This window comes from Cucurbita maxima, unplaced genomic scaffold (assembly GCF_002738345.1).
Source record: "Cucurbita maxima cultivar Rimu unplaced genomic scaffold, Cmax_1.0 Cma_Scf00013, whole genome shotgun sequence".
In the NCBI taxonomy this organism is placed as follows: Eukaryota; Viridiplantae; Streptophyta; class Magnoliopsida; order Cucurbitales; family Cucurbitaceae; genus Cucurbita; species Cucurbita maxima.
This window is the reverse complement of record NW_019272029.1, coordinates 2,445,007-2,466,815: the sequence shown is the minus strand read 5'-3', so window position 1 is coordinate 2,466,815 and position 21,809 is coordinate 2,445,007. Positions and strand designations below refer to the sequence as shown.

At 35.8% G+C, this 21,809-nt stretch overlaps 4 protein-coding genes, 1 long non-coding RNA gene and 1 pseudogene across 9 annotated transcripts; 2 read left to right on the top strand and 4 right to left on the bottom strand.

Annotated features, from left to right (window-relative positions):
• Nucleotides 1–626: 626 nt before the first annotated feature.
• LOC111488385 (cytochrome P450 705A22-like) lies at nt 627–2,830 on the top strand. Its single transcript, XM_023136106.1, has 5 exons — nt 627–1,207; nt 1,291–1,467; nt 1,546–1,711; nt 1,987–2,157; nt 2,285–2,830. Exons 1-5 carry the CDS (start codon nt 627–629, stop codon nt 2,762–2,764), a joined length of 1,575 nt encoding a protein of 524 aa, XP_022991874.1. The 3' UTR covers nt 2,765–2,830.
• A 1,746-nt stretch (nt 2,831–4,576) lies between these two features.
• LOC111488420 (thaumatin-like protein) lies at nt 4,577–5,673 on the top strand. The gene is made up of 2 exons (XM_023136157.1): nt 4,577–4,829; nt 4,899–5,673. The coding sequence occupies exons 1-2, from the start codon at nt 4,784–4,786 to the stop codon at nt 5,558–5,560; spliced, it is 708 nt and encodes a 235-aa protein (XP_022991925.1). The 5' UTR covers nt 4,577–4,783; the 3' UTR covers nt 5,561–5,673.
• LOC111488401 (transcription factor bHLH130-like) lies at nt 5,525–8,692 on the bottom strand. 3 transcript variants are annotated; one of them, XM_023136134.1, is made up of 7 exons: nt 8,547–8,692; nt 7,854–8,450; nt 7,005–7,273; nt 6,159–6,326; nt 6,013–6,078; nt 5,869–5,937; nt 5,525–5,777 (listed from the first exon to the last, which is right to left on the bottom strand). In XM_023136134.1, exons 2-7 carry the CDS (start codon nt 8,368–8,370, stop codon nt 5,733–5,735), a joined length of 1,134 nt encoding a protein of 377 aa, XP_022991902.1. In that variant the 5' UTR covers nt 8,371–8,450; nt 8,547–8,692; the 3' UTR covers nt 5,525–5,732. The 3 variants fall into 3 exon arrangements, with proteins under 3 accessions (XP_022991902.1, XP_022991904.1, XP_022991903.1); XM_023136136.1 differs by having other exon boundaries at nt 5,869–5,934; XM_023136135.1 differs by having other exon boundaries at nt 7,005–7,270.
• A 4,797-nt stretch (nt 8,693–13,489) lies between these two features.
• LOC111488386 (SURP and G-patch domain-containing protein 1-like protein) lies at nt 13,490–18,255 on the bottom strand. 3 transcript variants are annotated; one of them, XM_023136108.1, is made up of 10 exons: nt 18,154–18,244; nt 18,021–18,108; nt 16,758–17,201; nt 15,759–15,885; nt 15,496–15,599; nt 15,004–15,171; nt 14,670–14,804; nt 14,373–14,561; nt 13,768–13,946; nt 13,490–13,665 (listed from the first exon to the last, which is right to left on the bottom strand). In XM_023136108.1, the coding sequence occupies exons 3-10, from the start codon at nt 17,173–17,175 to the stop codon at nt 13,639–13,641; spliced, it is 1,347 nt and encodes a 448-aa protein (XP_022991876.1). In that variant the 5' UTR covers nt 17,176–17,201; nt 18,021–18,108; nt 18,154–18,244; the 3' UTR covers nt 13,490–13,638. The 3 variants fall into 3 exon arrangements, with proteins under 3 accessions (XP_022991876.1, XP_022991877.1, XP_022991878.1); XM_023136109.1 differs by having other exon boundaries at nt 16,758–17,197; nt 18,021–18,255; XM_023136110.1 differs by lacking the exon at nt 18,021–18,108 and having other exon boundaries at nt 16,758–17,197; nt 18,154–18,242.
• Nucleotides 18,256–18,682: 427 nt separating this feature from the next.
• LOC111488444 lies at nt 18,683–19,404 on the bottom strand. Its single transcript, XR_002719201.1, has 2 exons — nt 19,194–19,404; nt 18,683–19,047 (listed from the first exon to the last, which is right to left on the bottom strand). It is a non-coding gene; the product is annotated as an uncharacterized LOC111488444 (long non-coding RNA).
• Nucleotides 19,405–19,564: 160 nt separating this feature from the next.
• LOC111488416 lies at nt 19,565–21,267 on the bottom strand (annotated as a pseudogene).
• Between the last annotated feature and the right edge of the window lie 542 nt (nt 21,268–21,809).

Genomic DNA, 21,809 nt, shown 5'->3' with positions numbered 1-21,809 from the left:
AAGAAGAGTCGAGCATTCTACCTATGACACATGATAGTACTCCCTATTCATCCGTCATTCTAGGCTAGAATAGTACAAGGTTGGCTCTCCACTAGGTACAGCTGAAACTCCCTCAATAGTACCCTCTAATTAGGTGACACCACATTCCCATGTTCTAAGTAGACCCTCACTAGTTAAGGTGAATTCACGATCAGGGTTATGTAGACCCGATCAATCCATGTCATCCTAACGAACTCTAATTAAATGATTAAGGAAAGTTGAAATATAAGCTTAGGCCCGTTAACAAATCATGCATATCCTCCACAACACATAGCATCTAGTCCATTAAGTCAATCTGAGCATACGTAGACATTTCAACCTTCTGACATACTTCTAGGGGTATAAATCACATTAAATCATAAAACATAGATATTCGCACAACATACATGTATGTTAAACCAGAAACGGTCAAACCGAGTATGTTATAGTCTTAACAAACGAGGTGGCCACATTCATGTTCATACATGGATGGAGAGATCCAAGTCTTGGAATTCTATAAATAAAGAAGAAATGACACAAACAAATTGATTGACTCACCATTCAATCATTCATTTCTCTCTCTCTAAGTCTCAACAAGAAAGAGAGAAATGACTGAAGCCAACACCTACATCCTCTACATCATCCTCTGTTTCCTTGCAACTCTCCTCCTCCAATACTTCTTCCATAGATCAAAAACCACCAAGTCCTCCTCCTCCTCCCACCTCCGTCTCCCGCCGAGCCCGCCGTCGATCCCTCTCCTCGGCCACCTCCACCTCCTCTCCCCCTCTCTCCACAAGTCCTTCTCCGCCCTCGCCTCCAAATTCGGCCCTCTTCTTTGCCTCCAACTCGGCGCTGTCCGCTGCATCGTTGTCTCCTCCACCTCCCTCGCCACCGAGGTCTTTAAGACTCAAGATCTCGCCTTTTCCTCTCGACCCAAGTTTGCCTTCAGCGATGAGACCCCGTATGGCAGTTCCGGCTTCTTTGCTGCCCCTTATGGCGACTATTGGCGCTTCATGAAGAAACTCACCATGACTGAGCTTCTCGCTCCTAAGCAAGTCGAACGTTCACGAGCTGTTCGTTACGAGGAGTTATTGCAATTCTTGCGCAAAATGATAGCTTCGGCCGAGAACAACCAGCTCGTTGATGTTGGTGCTGAGCTCATGAAGCTCACCAACAATAGCATTTGCAGGTTTGTTATAAACAAGGATTATTAAAGAAGTGATTATCAATAATATGATACATAATCAACCACTAATCAGATTATTCGAGCAGGATGATGATGAACATAAGATGTGCGGACGACGGTGACGAATCGGAGAAGATCCGACAACTAGTAAAAGACACAATGGAAGTCGGAGCAAAAGTAGCATTCGGCGACGTGATCGGATGGCCGCTAAAAAGGGTAGCATTTTGGATATATGGAAAACAAGCCATCGACGTAACGATGAGGTACACGACACGATTTATATAAATTCATTTAGATAGTTACGTACGTAATACTTGACTAATCTCACGAAACAACTACAGATATGATGCAATATTGGAGAAAGCATTAAAGCAACACGAAGAACGAGGAAAAATCGAGGGTTTCGACCGAGAAGATCGAGACTTAATGGATATAATCTTGAAAGTTCATCAAGATAGTGAAGCTGAGTTTAAGATTACAAGAACAAACGTCAAGGCTTTCTTGTTGGTAAGTTTGTTCTTATTATTAAACATGTTTGTATCATCTTTTTTGTGTCTTTATTGACATATGAACTGCTCCTCTTCAATTTGTCTTGTCATTTTGTAATCAAAGGGGTTTGGATCTGGGTCTTCTTTAAAGTTTGAAACTTTGACAAAATTAAGGATGTTTTAATTTTTAATTTTTTAATTTTTTTTTTAAGAAACCCTTTTGGATTTTTAAGAAACCCATAATTTTAGTTTTTAATTTAGGAACCAAATTAATTAAATTATGATTTTTTGTAGGATCTTTTCGTGGGTGGCACCGGAACGTCGACGGAGGTGATGCAATGGATAATTGCGGAGCTAATCAACCACCCAAAGGAGATGAAGAAACTTAGAGAAGAGATATTCTCGATCGTTGGAGACTCGAGATTGGTCCAAGAAACGGACGTTGCGTACATGCCCTACTTGCAGGTAAGATTTTAAATGTTAGAAACTATGATTCTCTAGTATAATATTTTCACTCTATAATAATAATAGTTTTTATCTGATTTTAAATATTGCTTTATCGGTTAGTAATTTGAATTTATTAATTTTGCAGGCGGTGGTGAAGGAGGGGCTAAGAATGTACCCGGCGGTGCCGGTGGCGATGAGGAGCTGTCCACAGAGCTGCAAAATCAGCGGCTTCGACATACCGGAAAACACCATGGTGGGGGTCAACCTGTTCGCCATCATGAGAGATCCAAATGTCTGGGAAGATCCGAACGAGTTCCGGCCGGAGAGATTCTTTTCTCCGGCCAAGGAGAACGAGGGAATGAAACAGATCCAGTACGAAATCAAGGGCCAGAATTTCAGCTTCGTTCCGTTCGGCGGCGGGCGGCGGGGCTGTCCTGGCTCCACCTTGGCCTTCACCACCAGCACCCTCGTCATCGCCACCATGGTGCAGTGCTTTGACTGGAAAGTGGACGGCAAAGACGACAAGAAAGCCAATATGGAAATCGGGTCGGGTCTCGGGTTACCCATGGCCCACCCACTCAACTGCATTCCTGTTGTCAAGTTCAACCCTTTTGGTTCTAATTAAAAAAAATAATAATAAATTTCAAATATTTTACGAGAGAGAAGGAAATAATATGTATTTTATTGTTTACTTCTACTTAATTACCACTTTGTTTTTTTTTTTTTCAAATAAAAAACTGTCCTTTTTCTATTAAAATATCAATTATAAATAATATTTCATTTTCCTTTTTTAACCGAGGGGAGATTTCACAATTTACCCTTTTCAGAAACTAATGTCTTTCCCGACACTTGAAAATATCTAAACATAGAATTACGGGTCATAATGAAACAAAATAACCTTAATTTAATCAAATAATTATAACACAGATTAGTATATAAAATAGTAGGTTAAACTCATACGTCACACGTAATAATAATTAATTAACACGAATAGGTTAAATCTGTGTCACGTGGGAAGTTTGACGGTTGACTTTAGGAATTTTGAATAAATCATATAATAAGCAAATAAATTAATAAAACGTGGGTGTGTGGGCATTGACTGAGAGTGTCTTTCAATGATTCCAAACATTTTTTATTACAACAAACAAATCACATAAATCTTCATAAATTATATATTTATATATTTCCTTATTTTTAACAAATAAAATATTACATCATTATCTGTACCAAAGTTGAACATGAGAATATAAAATTAAATTAATTTTCATAAGCTCTAAAGACTAATTCCAAAAATTATAATTATTTTTCCAACTTTATTTTTTTATTTAGTTTGGCATCGACCAAACATGTTGAGACCAACTCAACAAGCCTTCACATATTTTAATCATTTATTTTTATTTTTAATTTATAGTTTTATAATATTTCTATAATCAAATTAAGTTATTAAATTTGATAGTTTGAAGAGTCCAAAGTAATTTATCAAATTTTATGTTGTTTAATTTTAATAATATTTGATTAGTTCTTTAGGATGTGCTTTGACTTTATAAGTTATTAAAAATTATATTATTTAAAAGAAAAACTAATGGTTAATTATTATGGTAATTGTAAATTAAAAAAGAGGTAATTTATTTATGGCTAAATTAATAAAAATGGCCTGAATTTATATTTTGTCTAGAAAATAATATTGAATTTTCAAATATTTCAAGATTACCCTTTAAGCTTTGGAAAAATATTTGTAAATTTTTTTCGATTTTTTTACGCTTTTAAAAAAGCTTAAAATATTAATGAAAATTTGATAATTTAAAGAAAATTTTAAAATTTTTAATATTTTAAGTGTATTATTCAACAGTTTAGGATTTTTTTTTTTTTCTTTTTAAAGTATAAAAACCTTTATTTAAATATAATCTACGTCTTTATTTTAGTTTAATAAGAATTTTCAACTTTCAATTGAAGTAGTGTCGGTTCGATTAAAGTCTTATTGGGCCTCGTTAAGAAGGTGGCCCAATATCAATATGTAAAAATAGAGCTATGGCCCATTTAAGAAGGCGGCCCAACATCTAAAAGTAAAACCATGGCCCAAGAAGGCCCTGTTTACATGGATCACGTGTTAATCACGCAAAGCATGACATTGCACATTTCATGCCCCATAAAGCTTTTATATTTTACGACGATATTTGTTTCATGAGATTTTGATTCAACTATCTATCTTTGGGATGATATTAAGCATCAAGTTATGTCTATCGAGGGCGCAGAGATGGGAAGCATTTTTTGTCTTCATTCATGTCACCTATTTCATGTCCTCATCTCAGCTACCTATTTCATTATTTATTCTTACAAAAAAAAAATATATATATATTTCCATATCATCACATGATTCTTACGTAGAAAGTAACGATGTTTTCAAAAGCTCAACCTAACCCATAAATGCTGATAAATTGGCATACTTTTTGTTGTTAGGTTTCATGATCAGCTGGTAGGGAGTTTTGGCACCCAATTTTGGTAACTTTTTAAGGCTCAAGACATTCATCATCATGTGACAAGTTATTGAGTTTGTCGTTATAGTTTTGCCACCCATTCTTATATTTTCAGGGTCAGAAAATTGCCCTTAAAAACAACTCTTCCAAGCTTCCATTTTTCTGCTCCCATGGAGTTCTTCCTGTTTTTGCTTCTGCTTTTGTGCTTTTTCATGGGTACCAACCACAAATCTCTCTCTTTTTCTCTCTTTCTAACGTGTTTTGATTCATAGCTTTCCTTTTCAGACACTGATGCGGCAGTTTTCACTTTGGAGAACAAATGTAGTGACATAATATGGCCAGGAATCCAACCAGGAGCTGGGAAGCCTCAGCTCATGAGCGGTGGATTTCAGCTTAAGCCTGGCGAGATCGTAACGATCAATGCGCCTGCTGGATGGTCTGGCCGATTCTGGGGTCGTCGTGGATGTTCCTTCGACGTCTCCGGCAATGGAAGGTGTGAAACAGGCGACTGCGGTGGCGTGCTTAAATGTTCAGGCGCAGGAGGTGCCCCGCCTGCTACACTTGCAGAGTTCACCTTAGACAGTCCTTTGGATTTCTATGATGTTAGCCTTGTTGATGGCTATAACATGCCGATTTCCATATCCACATCTGGTGGCTCTGGGAATTGTCAAATGGTGAAATGCCTGTCGGACTTGAATCGACAATGCCCCCGTGGTTTGGAGATGAAGAAGAACGGTACGGTTGTTGCTTGTCGGAGTGCATGCTTGGCTTTCGACAAGCCAGAGTATTGCTGCACTGGTGCATATGGCAGCCCGCAGATGTGCAAACCGACGGTTTACTCGAAAGCGTTCAAGTTAGCTTGTCCGATGGCTTATAGCTATGCATATGATGATCCAACAAGCACATTTACATGCCAGAAAGCAAATTATTCAATTAGATATTGCTGAATGAATGATCTTTTACATTGAACTTGTGACTTACAGTAGATTCTATGACAGAATCTCCTAAAATCCTATAACTTTTAAATAGAGTACACAATGTTGTGTTCTTCTTTCTTGTATCTTCATGTTCCTTTAAGCTTACTATGTGGTCTGTACAGATCATTTTTCTGGGTTCTTGTTATTGACCCGAGCACGTGCATTTCGCTTTCGTATCGGTAAGGGTCTGCAAAAAAGACAAAGCTTTTGTGAGTAAAAGGCGTTGGTTGGTTGGATGTTCATGTGATTTCATTAACTTTGTGTTGTTAGGAGGCTACCTTGACCTGTCTCTGCAGGCCTTTAATGTATTCAATGGCCAGCTCTAGCATATCAGCTGTGCTTGTCTGCTGCAAGGAAGAGTGTTTAGATATCAAAACTGTGCAGTGTATGAAAGATTTATGAGGTGGGCTGAGGATAATTACCTTGTCCATGTCAGGAAACAGCTCCTGCAGTTTCTTCATTCGCTCACTAATTCGAATTCTTCTCATCTGCAAATTCAAGAATTTGATGAGTTACAGATGATATGAGAGTTTGATTGAACAAAGAGAGGATCGATCGATCGATTTACCCGCTCTGCGATGCTTCGTGGGTGCGTGGCGCATCCTCTTTTTGCTCGAATTTGGTGACGAACGGGCTCTTCAAATCTCAGAAACTTCTCCACTGGGTCCTTGTTGAAAGTTATAGGTAAGCTCAAATGATGAGCCAATCCACGAATGTCATTTCCTGAATCAGCATTCTGCAGAAGAAAAATTGTTTACTTGTCAGCTTTGGCCCGTTTATGTTATCACCGCCAGCCTCTCAGGTTTTAAAATGCTTCATTCCCTCTAGAATCAATTTGGGATCTCACAATCCACCTCTTAGGAGTTAGGGTCCTCGCTGGCACACCGCCCGGTGTTTGGCTCTAATATCATTTGTAAAAACACAAACCTCATCTTTAGCAGATATTTTATCTCCACTTTGACCCGTTACAAATGGCTTTAATACCATTTGTAAAAACACAAACTTCATCTTTATCTTTAGCAGATATTTTCCACTTTGACCTGTTACAAATGGCTCTAATACCATTTGTAAAAACACAAACTTCATCTACTGGGAAGAGGTTTCAACACCCTTGTAAGGAATACTTCGTTTCCCGATGTAGGATTTTACAATCCACCCCATTGGGGGTCAGCGTTCTCGCTGACATATTGCCTGGTGTCTGGCTCTGATACCATTTGTAACAGGCCAAGCTCATTGTTAGTCGTTCAATTTGGCCCGTTACGTATGACCGGCATTCTCACGGTTTTTAAAACACTTCAACTAGCGAGAGATTTCTACACCCTTATAAGGAATGTTCTTTCCTCTCTCCGGACGGAGTTTCAAAACACATGAAGCAGACAAAACTTGGCAGGTCCAAGGACTGTATAAGATGTACCTGGGTCTCAAGCAGGATTGATGTTGGAAACGTGCGTCCATTGTTATCTCTCCCTCTTTTTAAGTCTCTGATTGTTGAGCTATCCCAAGAACTTCTTACAGCTCTTATCCTTTTATTCTCCTCTTCTGCAATTGGAGGCATATGGGTTGAGGCAAACGATTGGCCAGATATGTTCATCTGGCTACCAATCCGGCTATATGGATAAGCAACATCCACATCTTTTCTGCTGCAACTCCCAAACTTCTGGATATCTCTCGCAGCATTGCCTGCTAGTCATCAAGAGAAGAGGTAGTCCTGTTAAAAAGTGACTCAGAATTCGTACTACGAGTCAAGAAAGCACAAGTGTAACCGCTCAAGCTCACCGTAATTAGATATTGTCCTCTTTGAGCTTCACTTTCGGGCAGGCTTTCCTTCAAGGTTTAGGTTTTAAAACACAGTCTACTAAAGAGAGGTTTTCACACTCATACAAGGAATGCTTCGTTCCTCTCTCAACTAATTGTGAGACCCCATGCCGGTTGGTAAGGAGAACTAAGCATTCCTTACAAGTGTGTAGAAACTTCTCTCTAACAGAAGTGTTTAAAACCTCGATGGAAGTCCGAAGTTTAAGCTCAAAGAGATCAAAGATAACAATATCGGCTAGCGATGGGCTTGGACTCTTACAACAAGAAATAGGTCCATTCAGCAGCCTTTTGCTCGAGTTCTTACGGGGTCAGATTCTTAAAAGAGTACAAGAAGATGAAGCAATCCATATTTTCACAAGAAATCAAACCAAATTCAGATTTGGAGCTAAGAACTTCACATATATGAAAGAACAAGAACCAAAACATAAACCAAAAAGGAATTTCATACCATTTTGAGGAGCCAAATTAGAGAAAAACCCAGCAGGAGAGCTACTTTGCCTGAAAAGATTAGCGGAATTCCTCGCAGCATAATCAGAAGAATGCATAACACGAAATAAATTTCCAATCTGAGCTCCACCAGCAGAATTAACCATTGAAGAGGATTGATTACAGAACTCATTATGTTGTCGCACCGATTCCCCCATTTCTTGTTTCACCGCCCTCTCATCAGACCCCGAATCAAAGGTTTCTTCATTATACGACGCCATAAACCTAGACAAAAAAGCCTCCACCTCAGGGCTCGAAGATCGAATGAAGCGATAATCCTCACGGCCCCCGCCGCCATTGTTGCTGGAATCAAAACCTTCAGTTCCATTAACTAGACTCGCAATCAGAGAGTGCGGAGCAGAGTTAGGGTTTTCTTGTTGAGAAACATGATTGTTCGTTGAATCGCAATCCATAAAATCAGGGTATTTCTTCACTTCGTCGTTGGAGAATATGAAATTTGGACTGCAAAGAAGGCTCATAGTGCCCCTAAACTGTTCGACGAAATTCCAAATCCCAAAAACTGTCTTCGATGGATTCAAACAAAATCAAAACCCAAAGTCTGCAAACAGAGCATAAAAACACACAACAGTAAGCATAATCCAAGAACAGAAAAAAACTTCAATTCTAGACAATCACCATTTTCAATCTTTCTCACCTCAAAAACTTGCAAAATCAAGACAAGAGATTCTAATGAACCAATCTGAGCAATAAAATTGATGATTCTTACACTGAAAACGCTTCACTATAACTTCCAAGCGTAGAAAAAAAAGAAGAAGAAGAAGAAGACAAGCAAATGGCGATAACCCATTGAGCCGCCTGTTCATATATTTAAGGGGTTTGTATTATCCAAACACCCTTGATTTTGCAAATTATTACATAAAATGCCATTCATGAATGTGGAAATCTGATCCGTGACATCAGATTTTCGTTGACCAAAACGGTCATCCTCTGCCCCCTCCGGATTTTTGACGTAGTTTTTTCAATTTATTTATCATTTTTGTTAAAATAACATTATTATATATATAAATATTTAAAACAATGAAAAATTATTATTCATTTTGCTATTATTTTCGTAAGACATTCCGCTTATATATTAAACTACACAGTTCACTTAATAAACAATATTTGAACTATAAAGTTTAATATTAATTATTTTAAAACAAAATCAAGAAAATTGCCAAATTTCCATTTGGATAAAATAAATAAATAAGACTAAATTCTTAATAAAAAAAATAAAAAAATAAAATTAGTGAAACTATTTTTAATTGAATAGGGATAAAAGTTTGACCGATAATTGTGGTTTTATTCATTAAACTATTTTTTTTTTTAAAAAAATACTATAAGATTAGTAATATATGAAAATTTTCAAAATTTTATTCTATTTTAATGACGTAAAAATTCAAAAAAAAAATCAAATTTACCAGAAACCCCAACCATAAACCATCAAATTTAAATATATTATTTCACTGTAAAACAAAAAATGAATAATAATTTTAATTCATCACAACGTGAAATACTGATAGGACTTTCTCTTCAAGAACTTCCCCTCAAGGTTTTTAAAATGCGTCAGTTAAGGGGAGATTTTTACGCGGAATATTTTGTAATAGCCTAAGCTCACTACTAGTAAATATTGTTTACTTTAACCTCTTACGTATCACCGTCAACCACTAGTAAATTTTTACAACCTTATAAGAAATGTTATGTTTTCTCTTCAACCGATATGAGATCTTACCTAACTTGACATGTTATATTGTTGGTACGTCTCGCAAACAACTAAGACATTAAAATAAATTCTTTGATCGGAGACCGTAGTAAAAAACAAAAAATAGGAAGATAAGGTTGGGGAGAGATATTTTGATTGGCTTCTACAAGAAATTTTATTGTATGAAAAGTCTTTACTTGAAAATGAAGCCATCTTAAATGCATAACCATATATTGATGCTTTCTATATGGATCCAAAATAGCTGACTCGCCCCATAACTCACCCGAGTCAGCCTCCGAGTTAGAATCTATAAAAGTCAAACCTTCTCAATTATTCAAGATTACCCAATCGAGAATCAATACTACAATAATATCAATTATTTTCTTCTTATTATTATTATTACTATTTCTTTCTTCGCATCTTCCAACAAGCCTGTCCGTGAAAGTTCGAGTATTTCTTTTATTAGTTCGTTTGTATTCATTTTGACAAACTTATTAAATTTCATACCTCGTTCGAGGGCAGGTGTTGGATGAAAGTCCCATATTGACTAATTTAGGGTCTAAGCTCAAAGTACGACAATATTATACCATTGTGGAGAATCGTGTCTACTAACAAAAAAAAAAATACATGTATTAATTTATTATTTGCAAAATAATAATAATAATAATAATAATAAATAGGGGAAAAAATTAAAGTTCTTCTATTATCTTAATATATCTGTTTCTAACAGTTGCATACTTTTTTTAAAACGTATTGAATATTAATTTAAGCTCTAAATATTACGGTTGTTACCGGGTCAGAGTATTCGCAACAAACATATAATGAAACAAAAAGTTCGAATTGATGGTTGGTATACTCACTACACAACTAGGAGTTGACTTTGATAAAAAAAAAGTCAACTAAATTTATTAGGAACAACACAAGTTGGTGCTCGTGTTTTGAAATAGTCAACTACGAACTGCCTCTTATTTACGACACGTATGAATGTGAATTAAAAACTTCACATAGTACCCACATGACATTTTTATTCATTGTATTAATTTTTAAATTAAACCATACTTTTTTCGTTACCGGTAAATATTTAATAAATTATTTGAGAAAATGATGTATATATAAAAGTCTACAAAATAATTATTTAAAACATTAATTTTGTGATTTAATTAAATTTGATAAATTATTTAAAATAAATATTTTCATATAAAAATTTAAATATATTCAATTAGCAAAATTTGGTATTTACAATTAAATGTTTAATGGAATACGACAAACAATCTTTACTTACTTATGGATTTTAAATACAATTAAATAATTAAAATAATTAAATTTGGTAAACCTCGTGTTCTTAAAGACTTTGACAACTAAGTCAAGAATACCGCCATTATTAAAAGCGGTTTCAAGGTTTCGAATTTCAACCAAGGGAAGAAAAATATTATTTTTTATTATTTATTTATTGCATGAATAAATAAATACATTAAAATATATATTTTTAAAAGTCAGCTAGGGCAGTTTAGCCGACAAAATTGAAAATTTTCTTGCTATAATCTAATTACCATTTATTAAACTATAATTTGTGTAGGGTCAAATTAATGTTATTAATATTTACAAAATTATCACGTTTTTTTTTTACCCTTTTTCCATATAATAATATATTTTTTCTTTAAATATTTGTAATTTATTTACTTTATATATATTTTTTCGTCTTCCTAATATATTTTTGTCTATTCACTACTCTAATACAATGAAATTTTAATCTTTTTTTAATTATTTTTTAATTATAATTTCTCTGTTGTAATTAGGTGGTATTTTATTTTATTAATATTTAATTACCAATAAGCTTACTGTAATTAATGAATAAATTTATATCAACCAGGTAGAGGAGCTAAATCAGAGTAAAATTGAAGTCAAAAGTCAAATAGAATTTAGCAATAACAAAAAAGAAATTAACTAAAATATAACTTAAAGGTAATTAAAATGATTTTATTAAAAAAAATGCAATAATTAAAATACTTGGATGACGTCATCTTATCATGGTCCGTACAATGGGATACAAGCTGAAAAGTTTGAAATGGGTGACTGAGAAGCTTACGTCACCCCATTCTTGTTGTCGTCCCAAATGACAATTTGAAGCTATTTGTTTTTGTATTTTTTTTTATTTATTTATAATAATAATAACAAATTAAATTAATGAAATTTTTTAATATCAAGCACCTAAAAGTAGAAATTATCATAATCACAGATTTCTAATTTAATGTTTTTTTTTTCCATTCCTAAAAATTATTGCCCGAGTGAGAAAGAGAGAGAAATTGAAGAAGAATTTAGCTACCCGTGAAATGATCGATAAAAATATTTTGAATTAATTCGAAATTTTAAGTTGGTTGGGTTGAAGACCTGAACAACTTGAATAGAGTTTACACTCTTAACCCTAAGAATTAGTTGAGTTGAGTTGGGTCGGATTATTTATTTATTTTATTATTATTTAAAAAAAAAATCATATTTATGTACCATATATATTATTACATTAATAACTAAAATTTTAATATTAAATATTTACAAATCACAAAATATTTTTAAAAGTTTGGTTGGAACCCCATTTTCGAGTCGGTCGGAATAAAAATGTCTAAATTTTTTAACTCTAACGTGACAACTTGAGTTTAAAATAGTTAGTTTATATGTATATAAAATGAGATGGAGATCAAAATAATGTGTCTCACCAATGTGTAATGTAATATTATAAGAAAGAGAAGGTTGTGGTGATATTAAACAAATATACTTACAAGATAAAAGGAAGATTATTTTAACTTAAATTGCTTGACTATGCCTATCCAAGTCTATAACTTTTTTTAAAAAAATATATAATAGCTACATAATTTAAATGTTGATATGATAAGGGGGAAGCTCTTAGTTCCTAGTTTTAACAAGATTCTTATTTAATGATATGTAACCATTTCAACTAGGAATATTGAAATTAAATAGTTACAAGAAAAATAATTTGATATATTATAAATTTTTACAGAGTTTTTTAATTTAATAATTTAAAGTGTTTACTCAAATTCGTTATAAAATTACGGTGTTAAATAAGATGAATATTAGATGATAAAATAATATAATAATGATTTTTTTTTTGTATTTTAAAAAAATTTTAGAGACAAAAAAATGCAAGAAAAAGGATGGAAAAAGACATTTAATAATGGAATAAAAAAAGAAAGGGATAAAAGAGGAATTTGGACCACAGATTTGGAGGAGATGGCTTTTTAAAAAGAACCGATACCCTTCGCTGCGGCACGAAAAGACAAAACTAATTACGACTAAGATTAGGCACAAAATCCCACCAAAAAGTCGGTAAGCACTGCCAAACGTGGCCTTATCATCTTCCTTTCAGTGTTCATATTTTATTCCTTTTGTTTCAAAATTGGGTTCTTCAAGCTTCTACAGCATACATAGAGCATCATCTTCATCATCTTCAGCAAATTGGGTTCTTAAAGCTATGTATGGCTATAAAGGGACACACATCAAATAATTGAGATTCTAAACAAAGATAAGAACTTCTGGTATTAATGGCGGGAAACAAGGACACCTCATTATAATGCCCCCCTTCCGGAGGCGTCGGGTGTGGGAGCTTCCCATTCTTATTCTTATGGATCATCATATTCCATTTATAATTTTCTCCCTTCACCCAAACTTCTTTAACAATCTTTCTTCTTTAATTCTATCTTTTTCTGAAGAAGTTGACTATTCAGATCCTCTATGATGCCATACTTTATCCTATACACTTGATCAACCTAAAGATGGGCCGGCCAGGCCCATTCCCAATTCCCATCTCTTGTTCGACTACCAAGAAAGACTGCAGAAGGATAAGCTTTTAGCAAGACAATGGAACTAAGAGAAACAAAAAGAAGTGATTAAGGCTTCAAACTATGCATATTTAACACAATAACAATACCCATTAGATCAACAAGTTAATTTCAGTTCCAACAACGGAGTTCGGTTTTTCTCACAATTTTCAAACATAGCCCAGATCGATCACGCCTAGCAGAACCATCATCATTCAATAGTATGCTTTCCGGGGGTTATTCTACCAAAACCAAAGAACGAAACATGCATCAAAACTACTTGATTAACATAGGCATTGAAGTAAGCGACTTCAAACTAAAATGGGTGTGTCGTGAATAAATACCAGTGGATTTGGTCTGTAACGATAACCAAGCATCATGCGCTTCTTGTACTGCTCGTATATATCGTCTTCTGGAACCACCTCGCCAGGTTGGTGTGCTCCAACTCCCAAGTTATTTGTTTTTACATCGCCTGCCAGTATAGGATCTGCAATACCACTCTTAGAGCTTCCCAGACCCTCCCCTGCGATTCGCGTTTGCCAGTATTAGAAGGTTCCTCCGTCATCAAATGCATTTTCATAGGAACTGGAATCGTTAATCTAAACTTTTGGTTCAAATATAAACTCCAGGAAAAGAAGTCTAATGAATTATCAAAAGCTTCAGGAAAATGAACTTGAGATAGATCTAATTAAGAACGAGCTTAATGCGACTACAGACTGGCATTGTTAAGTCCAATGGTTGTGCCCTGGGGCATGTGCAATGTGTCTGTGTGCAGAAAAGATGGGTTCGAGGGGGGGGGGGGGGGGGGGGGGGGGGGGGGGGGGGGGGGGGGGGGGGGGGGGGGGGGGGGGGGGGGGGGGGGGGGGGGGGGGGGGGGGGGGGGGGGGGGGGGGGGGGGGGGGGGGGGGGGGGGGGGGGGGGGGGGGGGGGGGGGGGAGAGAGAGGGAACCTTCTTTCCATCCCATTTTAGATAGGAGTCTGTGCCCCACATTATCAGCCTGAATTTTCGCCTTATCAGCGGCTTCTCTAGAAAATTTCCGGACGGATGCATCATTGCACGTAGCTAAGAACTTTTCAAGCTCCTCTTGGGGAATGAAGTCACCCATGTGATGCCCCCTTTTCCCTGAAGAAGCAGAAGCTGCAAAGCACCCCCAATATAGAAAAGGAAATTCAAACAATTGCACCAATAATGCTAAAAGGTACATAAATAATGGTCAAACAGGTATACCCCAGCAGGTATTAATACCTTGAAGAGATGCGGGAGGGGGCATTTCATCTTTTGACTGTTTAGGTTGTCTCATCTTCTCTTCGCGGGCAGCTTTCTTCATGTAGAATTCCATCATTGCAATTGGATCTCCACTTGATGGTGGCCTAGATTCACCTTATAATGTGAAGACAATATGACAAGTACAATTGTTAACTCATTGAACATGGTGAGCACTCAACAGCTTTCGGCTAAATTTCTCCGACAATTTCGGACATAAGATGCCCATTTTTCCCTACTCTCAGTTGAATTTTAGGGACAGCACCTTAATTTGAAGATTACAAGACAAAAGGAAGTCAAGGTGTCAAACAGTTACCTGTCCTTTCAGACCATGCAGTAGTATTAGATGAACCCACAGAAGTTCTTGAATCCTCAGATGATTCATATAGAGCAGAGGCAGGGGATTGATAATTTGATGAGGAAGACTGCTGGAGAGATTTCTGGGAACCAACCCTTGACTTAGAAGTTTGAATGCTCCCACCATCTACAAATAGAAAGAGAAAAATGAACGTGAAAAAACAATTCAAAGTCACATAAAAATGGAGGCAGCCAGCCCCTATAGACTAATATCTTTCATAAGAAAAGGGACCTCATATTTCAAAGGAAAAAAATTACAAAAAAAGAAAGAAAGATAAGTCTTATTTCAGAATAAATTTATTTTCTTCTAATCCCAAAAAGTTCCCCAACTTGACACCTAAAGTTCACAAGTACACAACAAAAACTAATACCCAAATGTAACACAATTTTCATAATAACACCAATTCTGGTTTTCAAAGGTTATAATATGAGAAACAAGAGAGAGGGCTACCATTGGATGTTTTAGATTCGACGGTCTGCGAAAGAACTTTTTCTTCTTGAGCTAGTTGATATTCATAGTATTTGAAATCTGCAGAACTCTCGTCAAACAGAAATCTGCAAATATAATAAACATTTCATTTTTTAAAAAATCATTTTTGAGAAGAAAAGCATCAAGTAACAAATGAAGCCATAGATACAAGAAACAGTAGCAGAAAGGGAAATGTTAAGAAAGAACAATTCATGGAAACTTTTTGAACCACGACAAGAACTTACTTAAAAGGAGTATCTCCAGGATTTTTTTGGCGAGTTACATGCTCAAATTGCCTTCCATGTTTAGCCACAAAACTTGCTAGCTTGTCGGCAACTTTCTTCACTGTAGGATCACTTGGTGAAGGTGGTGCTGCATATCACTTATAAAACTGATTAAAACCAAGAGCATGAACAAGTGAATGCAAATTACTCTTGCAGCAGGCTGCTACATATTCCAATTCTTTCATTGAACATCTCTTCCACCAATGTTGAAAGGTATTAAAGGTATACACTGCATTCATGAGACAAGAAATTTTCAAGAGTGCTTTGAACTCTACATCTGAAGCAGTCCAAGTTTTAGATGAGATCTAAACTCACGGTCTGAACAAAAGCCAATGCAGTTAATTGAAGTAAAATGGATTACAACCTACATGGTAATTCTACGTTGCCCAAACCCCCTGATTGAACAATAATGGTTGTCTGTAGATTCAAGAACAAGGCGCAACTCTTTGTGCAAAAAATGTTGGTAAAAAGATTAAAGTGTGAAGATGAAATCAGGAAGAAATCTTCAATAGACCAATTTAAAATTGGAAATACAAAGGAAAGGTACAGGCAGGAAAAAGAACATACTACAACATAGCTCTTTTCAACGGAAATCAATCGAGGTCTTTCAGCCTTAGCGAATTAAAAATATACATATAAATTATTTACTCACCTTCCTATCCCAAATAAATTTCCAACACCAATAGATAACAGTTATTCAAGAGAATAAATAGAGTCAACTTGTCAATAAAATATATAAAACAAGCCAACAGAGTTATTCTAGCCATACTCTAGGATGACAAAATTTGAATCATGATGTATTGAACATGCATACAACAGAACGGCTGAAATTATGTAACCAGTTCACCACAGCAACCAAAAAACCCCTTAAACAGAACAGGTTTACTGGTTTACAAACTATGACAAGTACTTGCCATTGATCATAACAAGAAAGGAGTATCAGTATGAAGTAGTAATTACCATCACCAGATTGAACTACTGACTGCTCAGTACCATCTTGTGGACCTAACTTTTGACGCTTATCTGGTAGATGATCAGATGCATCTACCACATCAGATTCATCTTCATCCTCATCTGCTCCTAACTTAACAGAAGGCGCCACAAGCTTAGACTTCTGTTTCAAGCTGAAAGCAAGTTTTCCACTTGGAGCAGTCTTACGAATCTCACCACCTTTAAACTGTATACCAGTTTTACTACTGGTACTGTGTGGAATAGAAGTCCCTGCTATAATCTTGATTGGTTTTGGCTCCTCAGAGATAGCACCTTTATCCTTATCCTTATCCTTATCCTTATCCCCATTTTTCTGTTGGAGTTGTTTAAACCTTTCCATAAATGAACCATCGTTGACAAAAAGGGTAGGGGGCATTCCTTTGTCCATCGAGAGGAACTGAGTACTCGAGCTGCTAAGAATGAATCATCATTAGAAAAACAAGCAACCAAACATTCTAAACGATGATGTAAAAGGAGAGAACCAAACTTAGTAGACAATCTTTGAAACAATAAAATCAATATTCAAATCATCCAGGAAAAAAAAAGGAAATCCCAAAGGATAAATGAAACCTTCTCCCTTCAAACAGCCCCCGGCCTTCTTCACTAATTAAACATAACATTGTTTAATCCCACATCTCTATGTAAAGAAGAAAAAAAAATATAAACACAGTTCGCAGATCCTAAATTTATCAGCACCTTCCATCGACATACCACAAAGACACCAAGACAGTGCCACTTTATAGAAAGAAAAGAAACAACATGCCTGCACGGACGAATTGATATTAACAATCATTCACAAAATCTCATACCACTCTCTGCTTAAACATGGTGGCCTTTATCCAATCGAACACCAATGAAAAAAAAAAAAAAAAAAAAAAAAAAAACTCATGACAGTAAACCAACCAAATCAAAACGGCGAATATTAAATGAAATTAACAACAACCAGGCAACAGACGACGATTAACAAATAACACTCCAATGTTTCCGTATTTCTGTTGGTGCAGGTAAGAATCACGAGAGCCCATACAAAATGTTGCGTGCGTGGAAAAACAAAACATAAACATCCGCGTAATTAAAGAGAAACCATATCGAAGAAACCCTAACTCCAGAACCTAAAAGCCTACGAAGAATAATCACAATCAAAAGTGAAAACAAACGAAAATACAGAATCCAAAACGACCGACAGCGAGTAACTAATATAATTCAACGAATCAAAATAAATAATTAACCGACCCAGACGCTCCGTGAACAATCTTGAATCTGAGAATGGAAATCTTCGGCTTCGACTGCAAAACTCGACGCCGACTGGATTCCGCAAACGCCGATTAACGATGGCAAGATGAATTAGAGGAACAATCGAATTGACCTTCAGGCTCAGCAATTTGTGTTTCGCGCACAAAAGTGAAGTAGAAGAGATGGCCCTTCGCTCGCCGTTATAAAATATAAAAAGAAAAAAATTCAGTTCCGTATCAAATGTCCGAAAGAAATTCGATTAAATAACACCAAAAATAAAAAGTACGTGGCCTATTAGATTATTGGTAAGTTCTTTTTTTTTTTCTTCTTTTCTTTTTTTTGGTTAAATACTCCAAACTTTTTAATATTTGTTCAAAATATTTTTAATAGATTTCTATGTTACATTCATAAACTATAAATTTACTTAGAAAAAATACTCCTCTCAATATTATGCCTCCAATTTTAATTTTTTTTAGGTAACTCTAATTTTAAATTTTTGTCTTCTATTTAACAACAAAAATCTACACAAATGATTCTATTGAACTTTAACCTATAATTGAAACCAATCTCATTGTTGAGGGTACTTCGATAATTTAACCTTTTTATTATTAGAGTACTCGGGTTTGTGCCTTCGACCATTCAACCTCAAAGAAACGAGTAAATACCAATTATAAACAATGGGTTTCTTAGTTACCATCATTTTGAAGAACAGCATCATAAAATTTAATGCATTGCATTGCTTGCATTCCTTCTCACTGGCTCCACGCCTCTATTGCTAGCTACTAAAACTGGTAGGTGCTGATTGTGTGGTGGATTAAAAAGCATTCAAATCTCTGGGTCTCATTGTGTGAGACATCCATATTGATGTCTTTTACAACCACTTCAAGAAGAGCAAAATTATGAACTCTTTCCTTCATAGCCTTAGTTTAAATTGTCTATGATGTTCTCGAAGAAAATCGTCAAGTGCGTCACGCCCCGCCTGCACTTGACGACGAGTCCTTGTACATCTCCAATAAGATGGAGACCACTGATGCACATTTTATAGATAATTATTAAGACATAAGAGTATGGATAATAACGTTTGAGGAAATTTGGCTCATCAGTGGCTACAGCAAAAACAAAATGCACATTAAGAAGGGGGAATTGTATTTATAATATGAAGAAGGTGGTTACCTGGTGAGGATGCAAGATCTTGATTATAAGCCCATTTTCTCCTGTTTAGGCCAAATTTTTTGCAAAGGAAGTCATATTGTGATTTCAGCCTTTTGTACACATCTATAATGCCTCTTCTTGCCTTCTTCTCGGCCAGTATGTAACGGTCCAAGTTCACCGTTAGTAGATACTGTCCGTTTTGACCTATTACGTATTGTCGTCAGTCTCACTGTTTTAAAACGCGTCTACTAGGGAGAGGTTTCCACACCCTTATAAAGAATGCTTCATTACACTTTCCAACCGATATGAGCTCTCACACCCGGTGTCCTCACTGACACATTGACCGATGTCTGGCTCTAATACTATTTATAACAGCCCAAGACCATGTTATCATATATTGTCTGCTTTGGTATGTTCCGTATTATCGTCAACTTCACGGTTTTGAAACGTGTTTTCTAGAGAGAGGTTTTCACACCCTTATAAGGAATGCTTCATTCCACTTTCCAGCCGAGGTGGGATCTCACAAAATAACTCGCATGGCTTTGATTCAATCTGTTGGCATATTCGTTGCCTTCCATTTCCTCGTTCATTATCAAAGGATTCGACTTAAGCTCATTAATATTCTCCAGAGAGACATTCAACTCGGCTAAAAGTTGTTTTTTCTCTTTCAGAAATTCCTCGAGCTGCACTTTGTTCTTTGATATTTCTGAGCCAGCTGAATTAATTTGCTGAAGCAAAATTTTTTTGCAGTTTCCTTCCTTCTTCAATAACTTCAGCCTTCTTCAAAAGCTCCTTCTGATTCTCTTTTTGCTGATCACTATTCATATCTGTTCAATGTTCATACTTTCTGAAGCTTGTAATTCAATTTTTTCGAACAAGTTCTCTTGCAACTTTTCATCTGTCTTCTCATTAAGCTTCTTTTGGAGCTCATCAAACTTTACCTGGAGGCTAGTCAATTCGGTGCGCAATGAATTTGATTGGTCTTCATGCCCTTTCAGTTTTTGTTCCTTACTCGTTATCAGAGAGGTTTTTGACCGAACCATTTCAAGTAATTTCTGCTGCAATTCAATTCCCTCATCAATTTCTCTCCATTTCAGATTAAGATGCTATGATACCTCCTCAACTTTGAATTGTTCACCCAGTAGTCCGGATCGCAATAAATCCTTCAACAAAGGACCCTCCAAGATTGAGAGAGTGATCTTGGTCAGCCTCCATATCTAAAACCAGATAAAAGAAGGAGAAAAAACATCCAGTTAAGTTTCAACTATTGAAGAAAACAATAATAGGAACAAAGAAACTTGGGCTAAAACCGCATTGCAAGAGGAAATACATAACAATGTCAACCAAGGTAAAAGTTTACCAAAAACTGTTGAATCTCTACAATACCATGCATTATGCCTCCGAGGTTTTGCTTATTCTAATGGCGGGATTGACCTAGGTTTCGCAATTATAGATAAAATCCTGCTTTCAGCAATTCGTAGCTGAAAATCAAATTGGTCTGTTTGTCAAAACGCGTTTACCACAGAGCTTGCAACATAAACTACATACTAGTAAGCATACAAATCGCAGCAAGTTCAACATTCTAATGGAGATAAACACTAAAAAAATTGTACAATCCAAACAGAAAAAGGTGAACTACAAGTTAGCGATTCCACTGCAGGACGATTTGAAAGAACAAGGTGAGAATCCCATGCTAGAGTTCGGAATCATAAAAGTGGATAAGCAGAAATTCATATAGAACGGCTCGCAGGTTGAAATGTAGGAATACGATTGAAAGTTCATGGTCGAATAGTAACAGATTGCGGAAGTATTCTTTCTGCATTCGCTCGATTGAACAGTAATCTTGGCAGATAAAAAGGCACGGAAAATAATCCGAAAATGCGACAAACTTCAGCTGATAAACAGAGGGCAGAGGAATTAGAGACAATACCTCGTGTAGAATGCTCTTTGATCGAAGAAGACTGAAGTCAATGGGAGAATACGTATAGTGGCCAACGAAAAACCTCGCAGTTCTATGGCCGACTTCCCTGGCGGACATCGTTAATTTCGTTCAAGAAGCTTGGCGGGGAAGCTGGGGTTTTATCCGATGCGGATGATGTATGGCACTTACAGAGGACCTTCCTTAGGTCTTCTGGCACAACGCTAGTCGCTCGATGTTAAGTTCTGATACATTTTGTAACTGTTCAAGCATATTGTTCACTTTAGCCGGTTACATACTACGGTCAGTCCCACAGTTTTAAAACACATTTGTTATAAATAAATTATTTATAAGAAATATTTCGTTTTCTTCTATATCTGATGTGAGATCTCACATACAAATGTTTTTACAAATATGACAAGAATGATGATAAAGCAATGATCATTTACTCAATTTGAAGTGTTCGACAGCATGGAGATGAAGCTGAAAGTTAAAAAAGAATCAGCGTTTAAGATTTAGCTTAAATAATTGCATTGTAGCGGATATAGTTCGATTGACTTGACATTTCTCTCTGCGAGATGGCTCAATATTTTCTAAATATTTTAATGCTAATCATTCCACTCGTAAATAAGAGTAATTAATTTTTATTTCATATTAAAGGTTGAATTATATTTTTGAAAACTTATAAACCTCAAAGCTAAGTAAGGGCCTATAAAATA